General features: G+C 38.4%; 1 protein-coding gene across 5 annotated transcripts in view; it reads left to right on the top strand.

Annotated features, from left to right (window-relative positions):
* TENM1 (teneurin transmembrane protein 1) overlaps nucleotides 1-20,639 on the top strand; it is a 909,292-nt gene that overhangs the window by 259,258 nt on the left and 629,395 nt on the right. For all 5 annotated transcript variants that reach the window (XM_070784169.1, XM_070784168.1, XM_070784167.1 and 2 more), the window contains exon 4: nucleotides 8,735-9,014. In XM_070784169.1, the coding sequence (XP_070640270.1) occupies nucleotides 8,798-9,014 (217 nt within the window). In that variant the 5' untranslated portion in view covers nucleotides 8,735-8,797. The remainder of the gene's footprint in view (nucleotides 1-8,734; nucleotides 9,015-20,639) is intronic.

The raw sequence follows: 20,639 nt of genomic DNA, 5'->3' as shown, positions 1-20,639 counted from the left end.
GTGCTTCTTCCAGCCCAGCGTTTCTCATGATGTATTATGCATGTAAGTTAAATAAGCAGGGTGACAATATATAGCCTTGACGTACTCCTTTTCCTATTTGGAACCTGTCTGTTGTTCCATGTCCAGTTCTAACTGTTGCTTCCTGACCTGCATACAGGTTTCTCAAGAGGCAGGTCAGGTGGCCTGATATTCCCATCTCTTTCAGAATTTTCCACAGTTTATTGTGATCCACACAGTCAAAGGCTTTGGCATCGTCAATAAAGCAGAAATAGATGTTTTTCTGGAACTCCTTTTTCGATGATCTAGTGGATGTTGGCAATTTGATCTCTGGTTCCTCTGCCTTTTCTAAAAGTAGTTTAGAAGTAGTAATACACAATTAAAAAAAAAAATCCTGCTCATTAAATGTGAAATATGAACCAGAGATTCTGGGCCCTCATTTGGGCATTAAGTAAGTTGTTGCCATTTATCTAATGGGATATTATGAAACACTCAATAAATCTTTAAAATTATGATATATATTGTTCCAGTTCCCAAGAACTTTGACCGTATGTCTGTGTGTGTGAGTTTTAGAGTCCAAATTTCCTCAGTAGCAATGGAGAATATAAAATGAGAGTAAGTGCCCAAAATAATTGGTCTACAATTCTTGATTTTTTCTTTTAAAATCATTTTCCAGGTTAGAGTGTTTTTGTGGAGCCTGGAAGCAACACCACCTTTTCCATTCTCTCTCCCTGCTCGCCTCATGTGATCTAGCATCCGTATCCATAAAAATGTTTAGAGTTTTTATCCAAAAATAATGAGAACAAATAGATACAAGAAGCTGGGGAGGGGGGCGGGAAACAGAGCCTAAACAGGAAGAGATGTGAGATTAATTAATCATCACTATTTAGTTGTGGAATTAAATGACTTTCATTTTTCTCTTTCAAAATGGCCTAAAGCGCCTGCCGGGGCGCTGTGAGGAAATCCACTGCAGCTGTTCTCACAACTGAGTCAAATCAGTTGTTTTGGAGGAATATTTTTCCAGTAGGGACCTTTCATGCTCCCATTTTTTAGATTTTGAAAGCACTAATGAAACAGGTTAAACAAGCTCATGTAAACCAGTACAAGTAGACAGAATTTCATTTCAACTCTTGAGTGCTATCTCTGATATAACGGAATATCAATGTACCACAAAAGCAGTCTACTTCTACAGGTATCATTTCCTGGATAAGAAGACCCGTATGCAGTACGTAAAATTCTCAGCCTGTCTCCTGAAAAATGATGATTTACTTCTCTTTGTATTTACTAGAATGTTATGACAGTATCCATGAAACCCCATAATACTTGGCCAGTTCGGTTACAAAAGCCATATGATATCATCATACACACATTGATAGGTATTTTTAAAAAAATAATGTACTTCCATCAAACTAGAATTTATTTGGTATGTAAGTAAATGAAGTCAATCAAACAGTTGGAGTGTAATTAGATACTAACAATTTTTTTCAGAAAGGCTCTTACTTTTATCAAGTTGGTCATTTTTCTAAAACATCTAAAGCAACTGATTTCTGTCCAGCCACTGACCTGCTTTCTTCTTAGTACAATGTTCCTTCATCTAAAAAGGGGAAAAATAAAAAGGGCAAACAGCAAACTATGAAAGATAGTTCAGCAAATATTATAAAGGCTTAATTTATTTGCTTTATTGTACCAATATAGTTTAATTTTTAAAAAACTCAGTAAGATTCCCAGTCTATAAAGACACAAAAACCATAAATAGTTCACAAGAGAGAAAACAGAAGTAGAAAACACATGCAGAGAAAATGTCCAGCCTCACTAATAATCAAGGAAATGCAAATTAAAGGAAGAAGATCCTTTCATTTACTTATTTCAAATAAACATTAAAAAGAAATACTCAAAGTTGGTCAGGGTACAGCTGAAGAAGAGTGTTCCCACACATGCCTGACAGCAGTGTAAATCATTACAGTCCTCCAAAGCCACAAAAATGTTCAAACCTTTTGGCTCATTAATTCAACTTCTTGGAATCTACCCTAAGGAAATAATAAAAAACATTGAAGATGTTCGTATTATTTTTATATGCCTCCAATTATAATACTTATAAATAGAAAGGGAAGAATGTAAATACCCAATAATAGGGGAATGGGTGTGTAAATTATGATACATCCATTACTATACTGCCATTAAAAATGATCGTTACACAAATTCTACAGAAACACATGAAAAACATCTACAGAGACATAAAGAACATGAAAAAATATATGTGTACATTAGGACTGTAAGGAAATGGGCCAGAGTGACAGCAGTAACTCTTACTTGGCTGGTAAGATTATAGGGGAGCTTTCTCCCTCAAGCAATTGTGCCACTTTTAAAGCTATTCTCACCCACCATGAGAGTTCAGTACTTAAGTGTTTGCTTAGGAGAAACAAAGATGAGAAAAGAATCAGCCAAGAGTTCACATTCACTTCCTAAGTCCAATGTTTTCTGAATCAGTCAATCTCCATTAAAATAAAAGGTCATTATTAAAGACAAATTATTATAATAATTTCAAAGAGTACTATCCCCCTTTGCTAGGTGTTCTCCAGGTACTTGGTACTCCCATTTCCTCTTGTCTGGTGTGCTAAGAAGGCCTGTTTTCCTTGGGTAATGTGCTTTGTTTTTTTCTTTAGGGTGGAGTGAGCCTTTTTAGTGAAAGCCCAAACTTGTGAACAGTTCCTACGAGTAGGACAGATCTGTTTTCCAATATGAGAGGGCAGCCATATGCTAAAGAACAAAATATGGAAAGAAAATAACAGCGTAGATAAAAAGGAAGGGAGGTTATGTTCAACACATACATGTATACACAGACTCATGGATTCAAAAGCAATAGTTTACTTACAGTACTCTATAGTAGACTGGAATGAGTGTGAAGGGTTGGGGAAAGGGACAGTAAAGGAAGAAAAGGGAGCTGAGGGGAGGGGAGTGCAAAGTTGGCTTTGAATATACCCACCATTTTTTGGGTCAGTCAATGTAAATTTCCCTTCAATTTCATATATAGTCATGGGATTTTAGAGTTGGAGGAGCTCTTTGAGATAATCTAATCTCCTATGACCTTGAGATAAACTAGAGGCTGCAAGAGAGGGGAAGGTTGTGTACCTTAGGCCACTCTTCCCGGTATTCTTCTGAAAGATAAAGTGGAACAGTGATGTCTTTGGAGACAGATTGTATGAATTGAAATCTCAGCTGTACTGCTAGTTACTAGCTGTGTGACCTTGGGCAAGTCACCTAACTGCTCTGTTCCTTGGTTTTCTTTTTAGAATGCCTATAAAAATAGTACCTACCTCATAGAGTGCTGTAAGAATGAAAAGATTTAATATGTGAAAGCATTTAGGACAGTGACTGGTAGGCGTGATACCTGCTGTGAGGTAGTCACTGCTGTGGCTGCTGCTGCTTCGTTGAGGTTTGATAATCCTACCATTGCAAGGCCAGTCATTTCCCTACATCAAGTTGTCTCTCCCTAGCCTTATGGTGACTAAAGAAATACACAAGAACCTCCTTGGGTCTCCTCTGAAGTCACCTTGAAGTTTATCTTGTTAGCAAGTAGAAAGTGGAAAACACAAGGGTAAACCGCAGGTGGTGACATTTGAATTTATACTCTGCGATCTATCAGGATGAATCTTCTGCAGTAGCAAAGATAATTGACTTCTTTTTTTTTTAGTCTGTTACATAGGAGCATGTGTTTTACCTACACAGTTGCTTTTTTTTAAAGTTTATTATTCATCAAAATAATCGAGAAATTAAAAAATATTTTGGTGTGAATTGCATTATATGTACATTTGGTTTTTCTATGAGTTGACAATATCATCATCATGTCTAAATGACATTGGCTTGTCAGTGGCCCTCCAGGATGCCATGTTGAGCACTGAATGAAAAAGTCAATTAAGCAAATATGAGCATTTTCTTTACCATGGCATATTTAGAACAGCATCTTTTCAGACGTATTGTGTTTTCAAACATTGTTACATTTAAAATATTAATATTTTTCTTAATGTTTAATCACTTTTTATTTTCAAAAGGTAAACTAGTTGTGAGTAATGTCAAGCTCTGTCTCTCAAGACCTGGGTAAATCTCTATTATATACTTTCACAGCTCTAGGCACACAGTTATATATGCCTCCATATCATGTGTCTAAAGAGAACTGGAATGTATTTTCTGCCATCTGGGTCCACTGATGTAAATTTTAAGAAGAAATTGTGGTTGAGGGTTAGGGAGCAGGGAAGGATTATTTTCTCTTGTTTTTTTTTCTTTGTTTCTTTTTTTTTTTTTTTTTTTACCAATTTGTCCTGTAAGATTGTTTCCAGGCTATACTCAATGATTATAGCTGTGAATAGCTGTGATGAGAACATTAAGAATGGTTTAAAATGGATATAGGCATCTCTCACTCTCTCTCCTCATCTCATTTTCGTGTTGCAAATACATATACTGAGGGAAAGAAGAATGTCTAAATTTCTATACGTAAAAATAGAGATTTTAACAGGATAAATCATAGTGACCAAAATACAGTGTTAGGCATTAGAAGTTAAATGGTTTTCATTTTTAAATTTAAATTGACAGGTTTGAGTGACGTAAGTTTATAACCAACTGAAACTTAACAGGGAGCATTATTTTGACCATATCTCTGCTATGTTAATCCCAGGCAGAGTGAACCAAAGACTTCACTGAAAGAGCAAGTAAGAGTTGGGAAGTGTGTTTAGAAAGTAGAACAATACCTATTTATCTCCATATTATGACATTTTATTAAACATTTAATTATTATTTTTTTTTAAATTTTATTTTTAAACTTTACATAATTGTATTAGTTCTGCCAAATATCAAAATGAATCCGCCACAGGTATAAATGTGTTCCCCATCCTGAACCCTCCTCCCTCCTCCCTCCCCATACCAGCAACTCCTACAGCTCAACTCCAGAAAAATAAACGACCCAATCAAAAAATGGGCCAAAGAACTAAATAGACATTTCTCCAAAGAAGACATACAGATGGCTAATAAACATTTAATTATTTTTTTAATTATAAGATTCTTGTTTGTTATTTTTCCATTATCAATGACCTTATGTGGAAAATAGCTCTCCACCCCTGCTCAGTAAACTTTCAGTCTTTAATAAACAAAGAACTGTATGTGTTGGTTAAAGTGAAGTGAAATAAATGTTATTAATGTCTCCTTTTCTGGGTGAAAGTCCAATCTTCAGCTGCAATGATGCATCTCAGAAGTCTGTTATTGTTACATATCTCATGGTGCACTGCTGCTGCTGCTAAGTCGCTTCAGCTGTGTCCGACTCTGTGCGACCCCATAGACGGCAGCCCACCAGGCTCCCCCGTCCCTGGGATTCTCCAGGCAAGAACACTGGTAGCTAAATCAAGGGGCTTCTCTGGTGGCTCAGACAGTAAGGAATCTGCCTGTAAAGCAGAAGACCCAGGATTTGATCAGGAAGATCCCCTGGAGAAGGCAATGGCAACCCACTTCAGTATTCTTGCCTAGAAAATTCCATGGGCAGAGGAACCTGGCAGACTACAGTCCGTGGAGCAGCCAAGAGTCAGACATGACTGAGCAACTAACATTTTCACTTTCACTTTCAAGGCCTAAAATCCAGACAACTACCTACCTTCTGAAGAACATGCTATGGGAACTTGAAAAGAAAGAGATTAAAATTTCCCTTAGATGCTCATTGGAATTTCATTGGTTGTAATGATGGTGGTGGTGGTGAACAAATTAGCAGTCCTTTCCCAATACCTTCATCTTTAATGCTTAGATAGAACTTTGTTTTGTTTTTTTGTGAGTTATTCCATTCTACTTTGTAGTAGAGTTGTTTGTTATCACTTATATTACAACTGTGAGTTCCTTGGGCGCAGAGACTATGGTCTATTCATTTCTACATTTTCTCTAGACCGTCCTATAAGTCTTAAGTAAGTAAGTGAAGTCGCTCAGTCGTGTCCGACTCTTTGCGATCCCATGGACTATAGCCTACCAGGCTTCTCCGTCCATGGGATTCTCCAGGCAAGGATACTGGAGTGGGTTACCATTTCCTTCTCCAGGGTTTCTTCCCGACCCAGGGATCGAACCCGGGTCTCCCGCATTGGAGGCAGACACTTTAACCTCTGAGCCACCAGGGAAGATGTAAGTCTTGACATTGGTTTATTCAATTCATTTAGCAGATATTGATCAAACGTGTACTATATGCAAGGCACTGTGCTCATTTTAGGAATATAGAAATGAATAGAACAAATACAAATCTCCACTTTCATGGAGGTTGCATTTTCGATGGGAGAGACATGTGGCAGATAATATACAAATAAAATATACAGTATACCGTTTAGTGACAAGTTCTATGAAAGACAGGAAGGAGGATGAGAAATGACATTTTTTAGTGGTTTACAATGAGAGGTTGCAAAGGCCCTGAGGTGGAATTGTGCCTGGTATTTTCGGAAACAGCAAGGAGGCTAATATTGGGTTGGCCAAAAACTTCATTTGGGTTTTTCCATAACACCTTATGAAAACCCACACAAGCTTTTTGGCCAACCCAATACATCTGGAATGGGTGACATAGGAAGAAATATCAAAGGATGAGTTTGGAGAGGTTAGGGTGGGTAGAGGTAGACATTGTAGGAGTTCACCTAGGTCATTGTAAGAATTTCAGCTTTTATTTTAAAGGACATGACTGAGCAACTGAACTGAAGGTGCCAATAATGCTTTTGAGCCAAAAAGAGATGATATGGCTTAGATTTAAAAGCTTCATTCTGGCTGGAGTGTGAGGAATGTGCTATAAGGGAGCAATGGTATAAACCAGGGGATCAATTGGGAGGCTTTGGCAATAACTCTGGTGTGGTATTGGGGAAGTAGAGGATGCCTTTGGATTCTGGATATATTTCAAAGGTAGTACCAACAGGTTGAACTGATGGATTGTATGTGGGACGTGAAAGGTGGGAATCAAGCATGAATTCAGAGTCTGTGGCTTGAGCAAACAGAATAATGAAGTGGCCTTTTACCAAGAAAGAGAAGACTATGAAAGAAAGTGTGGGGAAGGGGTGGGAATCAGGAGCTCAGTTTTGAACTCAATACATTTGAGATACCTTTTAGATATCTAAGTAGATACCTTGAGAAAGCTGTTGGATACTCAAGTCTGTGGCACAGGGGAGGGACCTAGGCTGGAGCTGTGAATTGAGGATTTTAGATTCAGTATGTAAGAAGGCATGAACTTAGATTGTTGCTGAATCACCAGTATATATTCATTTATCTGCTTTCTCTCCAAGGATGCTCAGCTCTGATATCAATTCAAGCAAACAAGGGGCCTCCATAGACCACTTATGGAATTTGTAGGTTCAGGAGTTAAATAGTTTTTACTATGTATGTGCCTAGAGTAGTGCTAAGTGGTATGGGGTATATAAAGATGCATAAGACTCAGAGTCTGCCTTCAAGGACCTTAATATGTGGTTAAGGCCTCAACTAGTGCAACTGTTCATGCTACGAAACATTGTGTACCTTTGAATGCTCATCAATCTATCAGCTTTACAGAGTGATTTCAATGTTCTTTTTGTTATGCATGTGATAGAAATTCCCAAAAGTGAGATACTGTACGTGACAAAGGAGCCACCATCCAGATGTCAGTAGATTTCTTTGAAAATGCATATGGTGAAGAGCTGAAGAAAAATCAGGGAGTCATTTTCACTGCAAAATAAAATCATGGCCTTGTTTGGTTTCAAGCTAAGTTTCTTTAACATTGTATGAAAGAGCCAAGTTGCAAAGTTGCAACAGTGCAGGAAAATGATGATAAAATAATATATAGAATGAAGATAAGCACATGTTTACAGGACTTAAAACTTTTCAGAAGGCTTTGACATCTCAGATGGTGTTTGAGCTGCTCAAACCGCTCTGTGCTCAGTAAGGGGGATAATGCCTCTACTGGTCTTAAGAGCCTTATGACTCCTAGCTCAGCGTTCTGTGGGGAAGGGGATTTCTTTCAATGATTTATCATGAAGTTTTAAATTTCTATTTCTAAACCCGATTTAGATCCTGCTGTTTCTACACCACTATACTCACTATAAGTGCTGTTTATATCCTCTTGGTACTATGAAGAACAAAAATTTACCACCACCTAACTCATTAAAAATGCTCTGCAAGCCCGAGGCACAGAAGCCACAATATGAACACAAAGAACTCAGTCCCCCTTAAGGACACTTTATTTCATGAGCCTCTCTAACTCAGATTCATTCTCTTCCTCGGAGCCCCTTTCTTAAATGCAATATTAAACCAGAGGCAAGAACGTGTTTTTTTCTGAATGTAGTTCTCTTACCAGTTTTCATTTCAAATGTAGGATGTGCTGGGTTAATATTTGTACTTCTGGCCACTTGAAAATCTTATATATATATTTTTAATCTGACCACAGACTTTAACATTAAAAACAAGCACACACCGTAGAACAACACAGTCAGTCTTTATTTGCATTCCGTTACACATATTTTTGAAGGCTGTCTCTTTTTAACCCTAAGTGTTTTCTGATACTGCTACCTCCAGCTTAATCCTAAATGCTGGATGAAGTGTGCATGGAACACAGTGTTGTTATTGCCCCAGGCTAGTTTCGTGTCCTGCAGTTTGTCTTTGGCTCCCCTCCTTTGACAGTATTATCAGGACCAATTGTGAATCTGCCAGATGCATTTTCTTGCAAAAGGACAAATCTAAGCAAGCTTGTGTTTTTCCATCCCTCTTTCAGGACTGCTTACACTGAAGGAGTTCCTCTTCCTTTTTTCATGAAACTGAGCTTGCTTCGTCAGAGATGGAGCAAACAGACTGCAAACCCTACCAGCCTCTGTCAAAAGTCAAGCATGAAATGGACCTAGCTTATACCAGTTCTTCCGATGAGAGTGAAGATGGAAGAAAACCAAGACAGTCATACAACTCCAGAGAAACTCTGCATGAATATAACCAAGAGCTGAGGATGAATTACAATAGCCAGAGTAGGACGAGGAAAGAAGTCGAGAAATCTACCCAAGGTATGTTTTTATTGGATTTTTATAGCTAATATGATTTCTCACTGGGGAATGGGTTGTGTGCATAAACTTATGTTTTGGAAACAAATTTGCTGATGTTAATTGGTTAACAATTCGTACTTCTTACATATGCTTAGTGAATCTGTTTCATATGCCAATCCTAACTGGTTGTAGGTTACATGTGCTTTTTACGGATTATGCATGAGTTTGCATGCAACAATCCTCTTATCAGAGCATTCAAAATTTGCTTAATCCTACAAATAGCCATTTACAGATTGAAAGATAAATAATTTATAGTAAGAGGAAAAGTAAACAGCTAAGTGCTTTTCAAGCCATTGCCTATATAGGACGAAAGTCTCAAATAAATCTTCAGCATCAAAAAGAGCTGTAAAAAGTTAGTGGAGACTACCAAGCAAAGGTCCAGAAAGTTTGTCGACAGAATGCTGAAACCTTGTGCAGCATAGTCCAAAGGGAAGCCATGTGTGGGGCATATCCTTTGGACAACCTTAGTTTCTCAATTGTAGATTGACAAGATAGTTTCTAATAAGTAGACAACAGGTAGATAGAAATATGATTTCCTTATTTCTTTTCAGATGATAGAGAAGTGGTATTAGACCCCATTTTCACTTCATAGGAAAAAAAAAGAGATACTGATGTTGGCACTGATTACTTTAAAAAAAAAAAACAATAAGTCTGTGTGGAGATTTTTTTTTAATGATTTGATTATCTAGATCAGTGGTTCTCAAAGCATGGACCCTGGTCCACCAGCAGCAGAATCACCTACTGACTTATTAGAAAGGCAAATTCTCAGGGATCACCACAGATCATGTCAAATTCTTACAAATGAAAATTGCTTTATTGGAATCTTACAGTAGAAAAATTTTAAATTGAGCCAAAATTTGAGATATTCATACCAACATTTAGATATACACTAAATATTTAGATTAACTATGTTACTAATGTTTTCAGTTCAGTTCAGTCGCTCAGTCATGTTTGACTCTTTGCGACCCCATGGACTGCAGCACGCCAGGCCTCCCTGTCCATCACCAACTCCCGGAGTTTACTCAAACTCATGTCCATTGAGTCGGTGACGCCATTCAACCATCTCATCCTCTGTCATCCCCTTCTTCTCCTGCCTTTAATCTTTCCCAGCATCAGAGTCTTTTCAAACGGGTCAGCTCTTCACATCAGGTGACCAAAGTATTGGAGTTTCAGCTTCAACATCAGTCCTTCCAATGAATACTCAGGACTGATTTCCTTTAGGATGGACTGGTTGGATCTCCTTGCAGTCCAAGGGACACTCTATGGACAGAGTTTTGTGACATTGTACAGGAGACAGGGAGCAAGACCATCCCCAAGAAAAAGAAATGCAAAAAAGCACTAATGTTTTAGCTCTTAACATACTTGGTAAAAGTTTTATATCTGTCTTTTCAAGAACTTCATTTTAGTCTTCCCTATTTAGTCTGCTGAAGACTGCAACTTTGTTATGAGTAATTTTTTTCTTCTGCGTAACTGGAAATTGGGAAATATTTTCATATGGGAATTTTTTTGGCTCTATTTTGCTTTAAGCAATGTGTAATTACCATCAATGTTTCTCTATAAGATTGTCTTTACAGAATATGAACTTATAATTGTGAGTTGTAGCTTATAGAATCAGTGTATAGAGTGTTTGACCTAATAATGTTATAAATTTAAATAAGAATGCGTTTCTGGTGACAGTTTGTTCTAAAAATATAAGTGATTTTATATTGAGTCAGTATAAAGACCTAGCCAGATTTTGTCTGCATGCATTGTGCTCAAAATAAATTTTGAGATGAGAGAAAGTTTGTCTTCTAAAATGTCATCCTAATTTCTCTTTAATAGCCTATTATTATTCAGTAAGCTTTTATTGAGCACTTGCTATGTGTCAGGCTTCAAGTCAGATGGTTGGGATGTAGATGACCATGATAGTTTCTGGTTGTAGGAAACTCATAATGTTGTGGAGAAAATAGACATCTGACAAATCATTACACTTAAATGTAGCAGGTACATTTACAGATAAATTGCTATGGAAGTACATGGGTGAATCAGGGTCCATAGAAAAGTGATATTTGATCAATTTTTTCACATTTGAATAAGAGTTTACCAGGAAAAGGATGAGGGCTTCCCAGGTGGTACGATGGTAAGAATTAGCCTGCTAATACCGGAGATGCAGGTTTGATCCTTGGATGGGGAAGATCCCCTGGAGGAAGAAATGGCAACCTACTCCAGTATTCTTGCCTGGGAAATCCAATGGACAGAGGAACCTGGTGAGTTCTAATCCATAGGGTCACAAAGAGTTGGACATGACTGAGTGACTGTACACACACACACACACACACACACACACACACACACACACACACACACACACACACACTCAGGAAAAGGACATTCCAAGAGGGCAGATTCTTTTCCAGTAGATCTTCCCCACCCAGGAATCGAATCCAGGTCTCCTGCATTGCAGGCAGATTCTTTACCAACTGAGCTATCAGGGAAGCCCAGAGGGTAGGTTAGCAGGTGCAAAAGCATAAAACTGAAAAGACTTAGCATGATGAAAATTTCAACATGAAAATTGGTGCAATGGCATCAGATCACAAAAAGTCTTCCATGCCCAAGTTAGGAGTTCCATTTTTTCCTTTACACAGTTTTTAAAAAAAGCTTTTAAGTAATAGAGAATTTCATGATGACTTATAATTTTTAGGATGAGAAGTGAAGAGTATTGTAGATGTGTAAGCAGCAGTGTATAAGATTGATTGCAATTGGGGGAAATTGGATGCAGGGAGACCATCTATGAAGCCACTGAATTATCCCAGGCTAAGGATGGTGATGAATGTCTAAACTCTGGCTGTATCAGTAGAGGTGAAGAAACATATTCAAGAGGTATTAGTGTGGTAGAATTGATAAGCCTTAGTAATTGATTACTTGTCGAGTTTGAAAGAGATAACAGAGTCAAAGATTATTCTGAATTTCAAGTCAGAAAACTGGGAGGATGGTGATCCATTTACCAAGAGAAGAAAAATAGGAGGAGTGGGTTTGAAAGGGAATGAGTTTCTTTCTGAACATGTTAGGTTGAAGTTGCTTGGGTGACATCCAGGTGGATTTTCCTGCCAAGCAGTTGTTAATGTATGTCTAGACTTCAGGAAAGATCTGGACTGTTGAAATAAATAGACTTGAGTTCACTGATGTCTTATATAGTAGGAGATGCCTGGAGATGGATGAGATTACCCAGGGAGAATGTGTAGAGTGAGACCTGAAAAAAATTAAGGACCAAAACCCGAATCTATCATCCATGAACTGAAATAAACATGTTTTCGACCTATTTTAATTAGCACCATCATTTGCTATATTGACTTATGTCAAGTATAAAGATCCAGGAAGTGAGAGTTTAGAAAGTTAGTCTTCTTGTCATTGACTTCATGATCTTTAGAGACACCCAGGAGGGAACATATGTGTCTCTTTAGAGGATAAATGAATTAACCTACATCAGGCAAAATTGTGGGCCCCTGGTTGTCTTTTTTTGGTGAAGTCTGGAATCCTCTGTGTTATTTTGGCCCATGTATACCTTTATGTATAAGAAAATGTTCTTGATTTTCACAAATATATGGTAGCATCTTGCATCAAACTAGCTAGAGGTGACCTGACTCATTATTTTTAAGGAATAAAATTCTTAGAAAATCATTGAGTTTTAAGATAGGAAAGAAGAAAGTTAACATAAGTTTGACTGGGCTCCTGCTATAGTATCAGACACTGTGCTAGATGCCTTCTAAGCTCACTAACTGTGCAGCCTTAAGCAAGTTACCTCAGCTCTCTGAGCCTATAAAGTTGACTGCAGAGTTGACTTCATTGTCATCAATACCATAATCGCAATAGAAAAAATAAAAGTAGCAATAATAATAAAAGAAAACTTGAGTAGTACCTGCTGTGTTCCAGGGCTCTACTGGATACTTAAATTTACTCCTCATGAATGCCTTATGAGATGAGATGTTATCTCCAGTTTACCAATGAGGTAACTGAGGCTCGGAGAGAAATAACTTGCTGGTTTTTACAGCCAAGAAGTAGTAAGAGTTGGCCTTGGAAATCAAGTCTATGACTCCAAAGTTTCCATTGTTCACTGTGCTACACTGCCTCCCATATGTACATCATGAGGTTGTTGTGAGGATCAGTTGTGATCATAAATGTGAAAGTGTTTAGAAACTCAGTAATTGTTAGTTTCCTTTCATTTGCTTTCCTAAAATCCTTTTCAGCTTCTTTTGTGTTCAGTGACCAAGGTTTTGCAAGGAGGTTTAAAAAGCCTTTGTGTTCTGATTTTCTTTAGTAAGGGGCAAATGATATGCTATATCATATTCAATATTTATAATGAAATATTTCTGAGTCTTGTTTTTTTTCACTTTTTAGGGAACTTACTGTGTCATTCAATTCAGGACTTGCTTGGGGAAATATTAATAAGAGTAAATACTTGATCCTATTTTAAATCTTCATATTCTTATCTTTATTTGCCAAAAACCCATCCCCACCCCCACTGTGTACACAGAGCACTGGATTTTAAAACCAGTTTTCTTATTTTCCAAAAGCTTTCTAATTAAGAGATGGACCCTAATCTAATATTACACACAATTCTTTGCTAATAGGATGAATGAGCCTTAGGCAAGCTTATTTTATATGATTTTTGGCAGGTCTAATAGCTGGGGTACATTTCCTGGAGGCACACAGGCTAGCAGTTGTTCCCAAGCAGCCTCACTTCCAAGTGAGGCATCAATTAACTAAGAAATGATTATAAAATGAATGAAAATGTGTGGATATATAAATCAAAGATAATAATTTTAGTTATGAGAATTGCCCTATGATTTTTATAATAAGTAAGATTGGTTTTGAATATAGCTGCTTTACTGAAAAGTAATTATGAATGAAAGTCATCCATGCATAACAAATGGTATGAAGAAGAGCTGTTAAAAATCCCACGGGATCATAGATTCTTGAGAACTGCATCTGACACAAACATTTCATTTCTTCCTTCTTAACCTCTCTTGTGGCTTCTCTTTCTCCTAATACGGTTTTTGTTTGTTTTTCTGCTTTCTGTATTGCAACCTAAACCTAAATCTCACATTATCGCCATCTGGTGGAAAGAAAGTAAAATTGCCAATCTGAATTTACCAAAATTACATGGAAGCAAAGCTAATCTGTCATCCTTCCATCCACCTATCCTCCCATCTATCCATCCATCCATCCCTCCAACCATCCATCCATCCCTCCAACCATCCATCCATCCCTCCCTCCACCATCCCTCCCTCCATCCATTTTTTCATTTACTCATTTATGCATTAAACATTCATTTAGTGTCAAGTGTTCCAGGTACTTTGCTAGGTGAATGAAGTTCGTCTTGAAATAAATGGGCACAGATGATTATTATTTTCCTCCTAATTGCCCCTGACTAATAAGCTACTTCAGCCCACAGCAGAAGCTGCTCAAACAGTATTGCCACTTGTGGGTTCAAGGCGTAGACAGAAGCCCAGATTTGAAAAGCACATCTTGACTCTAATTTCAAGCACTTATCAGTAGTATAAACTATTGTTGGCTTATATATAAACAGTTTGGATAACAGTTCCCACAAAAATCTTGAAAGAATTCAGTCTCCAAATCTGTATTTATATGGGATGGCATATACAGATGGCAGGTGTAATATAATGTAGCAAGGCCTGTAAAATGAAATTTCAACCACATTTGATTACCTGTGATGAATTTCCTGCTGTAAGCATGTTATGCTTCTAGTTGTCACAAGTTTCTAGCATAAAAATCTATAGTGACTACCGAAAATTTTAAACTATAAGAGAAAACTAAGTTCTTTAGCAACAACTTCACCTGGTTCATGTCTTTCAGCTAGTATCATTTGTTTATGAAAAGTTAATCAATAGATGGTTATTTATGTAGTATCTAAAACTGCTATGGAATATCCATGGCATTTATGCACTGTACCCTCTACCTGTAGCACAGCAAACGTCCCTAATCAAATCGTGGAACTCTTTCCTGCTGAGCCCAACTGTGGCCTCACATCCTTATCTACACATTATTCTGTGCAAACATTGTCAATCAATTAGAGCTGGCAAGGGAGATGAAACCTATTTCCTATCTGTGGTCTGCTTATCTGTGCCAAGTCTGCCAAGTTAAACTCTGAAGATACAGATGAACAAAAAGCAATCTTTCCCCTCAAAGAATTCAGAGGACATTTAGGAAGGCAGATATAAACTAGCTACAGCACTGCTGTATGATTAATGTTACAAAAGTGGTATATGTAAGTGTTCTTGCCTGGAGAATCCCAGGGACGGGGGAGCCTGGTGGGCTGCCATCTGTGGGGTTGCACAGAGTCGGACACAACTGAGCGACTTCACTTTCACTTTTCACTTTCCTGCATTGGAGAAGGAAATGGCAACCCACTCCAGTGTTCTTGCCTGGAGAATCCCAGGGACGGGGGAGCCTGGTGGGCTGCCATCCATGGGGTTGCACAGAGTCGGACACGACTGAAGCGACTTAGCAGCAGCAGCAGCATGAGAGTCTAGAACCATGTATTCTGCCTGTGGAATGATAATGATGATTATAAGTGAAACATCTAACATTTATTAAGCACCAGTCACTGAGTAAGGTACTTTTGATGGATTGTGTTATTTAATATTCCTAATATGCTGTGAGGTTTGGATCATTATTATCCCTATTTTACAGACGAGTAAAGTGAGAATCAGAGATGCTAAATAACTTGCCCAGTATTACAGAGATATTAAGTAATAGGACTGGGATATTGGAACCCAGGAAGTCTGACATTAGGTCCCACTGCTGTCACTGTATGCAGACATAGCTCCAAATTTAGATCTCGAGTTCCAGGAAATGGTATCTGGGTGTGTGTGTGTGTGTGTGTGTGTGTGTGTGTGTGTGTAATCATCTAGAGATAGGTGGTTCCTGAAGTAGCAAGAGTAGAAAAGATCATCCAGTGAGAAGATGTACAGTCAAAAATAAAGAATGCCAAATATAATACCCTGAGAGACCTATGAATTTAAAATAATGGGTAGAAGATAAAGGCTGGTTTTGAGATGTCAGAGAAGAATCAAAGGGAAGGGGAGAGGCTTTCCAGTGGGAAGAGGTGACTAAACAGTCAAAGACTTCAGAATCAACAAGTAGAATGAAAATCGAGAAAAAGCAAAAAAAAAAAAAAAAGGCCGTTAGAAGATCATTGCTGGCTTTGGACCAGAGATTCTCTACCTTAGTTGGACATTAAAATTACCTGGGGTTTTACAAATCCCAGTGCCAACACTGCTCCTCGGACCAATTAAATCCAAATTTTTAGTGGTGAGACCCAGGCATTAAAAAACATCCCCGAGAAGATTCCATTGTGCAGTGTGCATTCAAGATGATAAACAGTTCCAATAATCTTAAAGAATGACACCAAATCACAAGGACTTGAAGAGTGAGTACAAATGAATGTAGTGACAGGAATAAGGCTCTATTGGAGAATATTTCAGAATCTCAGGTAGAAGGAAAGGCTTTGAAAGAGTTCAGTGCTTCCTCTCAGACAGGAGGTAAATTCCAAAATGGAGTGGCAAACATTTAATTTCATGTCTTGGATAAAGGAGAAAGAAGGCTGTCTGCTGAAAGTGGGCATCAAGTCAAGAGCTTTATATGAGTAACAAGGGAGGTTTTCAACCTGGCCAAGATGGAGTATACATACATATCTTCAGCTCAGGTGAGGCAGGACTGAAGATGGAGATGCAGAAATATTAATGACAATTAATATTATTGGCCATTATATGCCAAGTGGGCTTTCCTGGTGGCTCAGATAGTAAAGAATCCACCTGCCAATGTAGGAGACCCAGGTTCGATCCCTGGGCAGGGAAGATCCCCTGGAGAAGGGAATGGCAACCCACTCTAGTATTCTTGCCTGGGAAATCTCATGGACAGATGAGCTTGGTGGGCTGCTCAAGAGGTTGCACAATGGGGTTGTCAAAGAGCTGGACATGACTGACCGACTAAACAACAACATGTCAAGTAATCTGCTGAGTGGGTTCACATATTGCTTCTCTTTAGTCCTTCTTATAACCCTGTGATGTGGAGATAAGCACCATGACCCCTGTATTATAGAAGTATATAGCTTGAGTAAATTGCAGAGCTAAAATATAAATTCGTGACTCATTAAAGCCTATGTTCTTCCATCTACACTCTTAGATGCAGCTCTAGTACATGATAGCCACACTGTACTCCATGCTTTAAATATTTGTTCTCATTTGCAAAAATGATTTCCAAGTAGTATTGAGTGCCAAACTGAGGTTGGAAATTCTTTATTTGGGGGGACACCACTCTGTAATATATCTGAGGGAGATAGGATATTTACTTTATATGTTATAATTTCTTCTTCTAATGAAAAGGGAACTCCAGACGCTCCTCCATATTGTTAGCAGTGATCTCTGTAAACACAAATCAGATCATACCGTTCTTCTGAAAATCCATCAACATCTCCTAATGCCCAGAGTAATGGCTCTTCACAGTAGAGGACAAAGGGGCAGAGGACTACTAAATGCTTTGAGAATCTGATCAAAGCTCTGAATCTTTTTTCAGAAAAAAAAAATGCACGTATATACTATATCAGCCATGTATGTCAAGGGTTTCAGGAAGCTTGAAGTCCTTCTGTATCCGTGGACCATAGGTTAAGATTCTCTGCTAAGGGAATTTCATCTCCCCCTAGCTAATGCAGCGTAGATCTTACACGATTTAGTACTAAAAGTAGAAGCTACAAGGAAAAGCTTTTGAAGGTGGAAGGCTCAGCCCCTGAATTTCACCTTCCCTTGGCACTGAGTCACCTTGATTTACTGTGTCATCATCAACTGGGAAGTTTTCTACCTAGTGCTAAATCCACAGATGGTCTGCATTTTGTTTCTGACAAGGGAGATGATATTTCCTTATATAGACATTTATATAACACACTTCTACATACAAATGATTTCAAGTTAGGCTGATGTGTACAAAAATACATATTGTACATGTAAGTTTGGAACCTGACTTCAGAGAAGGGAAGGGAGCCAAATAGTTGCAAAAATGGAGGAAGGCTATTTACAGTGATGCACTATAGAAATTGCACCTTCATGCATCCTTCAGAAGTCCTCATTTCTGCAAAACTCCCCTTTACTCTTCATCATTAAGCTATGAGTGTAGGTAGCCATATCTCTCCAGGTGGCTCAGTGATAAAGAATCAGCCTGCCAATGCAGATGAGGGTCCTATCCCTGGGTCGGGAAGATCCCCTGGAAGAGGAAATGTCAACCCACTCCAGTATTCCTGCCCGGGAAATCTCATGGACAGGGGAGCCTGCTGGGCTATAGTCCATGGAATCACAAAGTCAGATACAACTGAATGACTAACGACACACACACACACATAGATAGCCATGATCAGTCACAATTCATCACCTCCTAGATACCAAGATATTATCAAATGGTAAGATTCACCTCGGTCAGTTCAGTTCAGTCGCTCAGTCGTGTCCGACTCTTTGCAACCCCATGAATTGCAGCACACCAGGCCTCCCTGTCCATCACCAACTCCCAGAGTTCACTCAGACTCACGTCCATCGAGTCGGTGATGCCATCCAGCCATCTCATCCTCTGTCGTCCCCTTCTCCTCCTGCCCCCAATCCCTCCCAGCATCACAGTCTTTTCCAATGAGTCAACTCTTCGCATGAGGTGGCCAAAGTACTGGAGTTACAGCTTTAGCATCATTCCTTCCAAAGAACACCCAGGACTGATCTCCTTTAGAATGGACTGGTTGGATCTCCTTGCAGTCCAAGGGACTCTCAAGAGTCTTCTCCAACACCACAGTTCTAAAGCATCAATTCTTTGGCACTCAGCCTTCTTCACAGTCCAACTCTCACATCCATACATGACCACTGGAAAAACCATAGCCTTGACTAGACAGACCTTTGTTGGCAAAGTAATGTCTCTGCTTTTGAATATTCTATCTAGGTTGGTCATAACTTTCCTTCCAAGGAGTAAGTGTCTTTTAATTTCATGGCTGCAGTCACCATCTGCAGTGATTTTGGAGCCCAAAAAAATAAAGTGTGACACTGTTTCCACTGTTTCCCCATCTATTTCCCATGAAGGGTTATATTTCATAATAGCCCTATATAATTCTCTATATAGATTTTAATCTATACAGCAAATTCTCTGTATAGATTCTCTATATAGATTCTTAAACTAACTTCATAAAACAATACATAGTTATCACTAATTGTAGACATATTACACAGTGTGTTTTTACCTTTGACCAATCTCTCTTATTTATGGAAACACTTTATCCAGGAATAGCTAGGTCAGTTTCCCACTTCAGCCTTGCAGCTTTTGAGGCTGCGTGGTCTTTTGCTCTCAGTCTGAAAATATCTCTTACCTCTGCACATTCATCCATTTCAACTATCTATCCCTGAGCTCACTTTGCTTAATACTATGCTTAAACCTTAAATGTGTCTTCCTCAATCTAGATTAAAACCTACAGCACAGTATGAAGAATAATTCTGGAGTTTTCTTCATAAATAACTCTCTACACTGTGGAATTATGTATTTTCCTTTGTGGATGTACGTAATTTCAGAAGTGAAAGACTGGCTTCCTGGCTGAGTGTCACAGAAATGACTATGCCCTGGGAAACAAAGCAACTGTCCTCTTTTTAGGTACATAATGTGGTTCCTCTGCTTGAATTGGTTCAGCCACAGGGCAAACTCAAAGGAGATATATACTCTGGGAGTGGTGAAAACGGGGGAAAAAAGCTTTGTTCTTTTCCTTTTTAACTCTTTAGGGCCCATTTATTATATGGTTAGCTCAAAGGCCAGGCATGGGTAAGTCAGACCATTTGAATGACAAACATGATAGATAACTCGGCTGAAGCAGAGAGACTACTGAAGATTGATGAAAAAGGGAGGTTCTTGAAATACAGAAGAAAGCAGTTGCTAAACCTAAAAAGTGAAGTGAAGGGGCATGGATTTGGTTCAGTACCTAAAAGGGAAGCCGTGGCATCTTGAAAAGTCCGTAGAATTGATTGAGACAGTATCCATGTTACATGTTGATTCTCTTTTATTACAAAGATTTGAACAAGATTTCAGAATTGGCATTTCAAAATGTAGCTTTATATTTATGTGAACAGCGAAAGCAGTTTTAAATATCTGCAAAAGAATGACTGTGAGGTAATGCCAACATGTCCTGTCAGGAAATCATCCTGTCAGAAAACGGTTATTCTGCTTTTTTGGTCATCTGTGATACAGAACTAGCTCCATCCATATACAAATCAGTTCTATTTATTTTTGGCACTTTTCTTTCTCATTATAATTCTGAAAGGGTCTAGAGGTGACAGAAGATAAATCTTGAATCCCCTTGAACCTTGGAAATCTTCTCATTTGAAGCCGTTTATACTAAAAGCTGAGAATTCTGCTGTCCTGTCAGTATAAACTGGACCATATGCAGTGCTATTTTGGTGCCAGTCATTCCTGTAACATATGAAGTATTTAATTTTATTACTCCTGAGTCTTTAACTGTTTGAGAAAATGACCCTTTGTGTCTTTTTATATCATGGAAGAAGTTAGAAATGAGCTCAC

The sequence above is a fragment of the Bos indicus genome, chromosome X, assembly GCF_029378745.1.
Source record: "Bos indicus isolate NIAB-ARS_2022 breed Sahiwal x Tharparkar chromosome X, NIAB-ARS_B.indTharparkar_mat_pri_1.0, whole genome shotgun sequence".
In the NCBI taxonomy this organism is placed as follows: domain Eukaryota; kingdom Metazoa; phylum Chordata; class Mammalia; order Artiodactyla; family Bovidae; genus Bos; species Bos indicus.
This window is presented reverse-complemented; position numbering and strand designations above follow the sequence as displayed.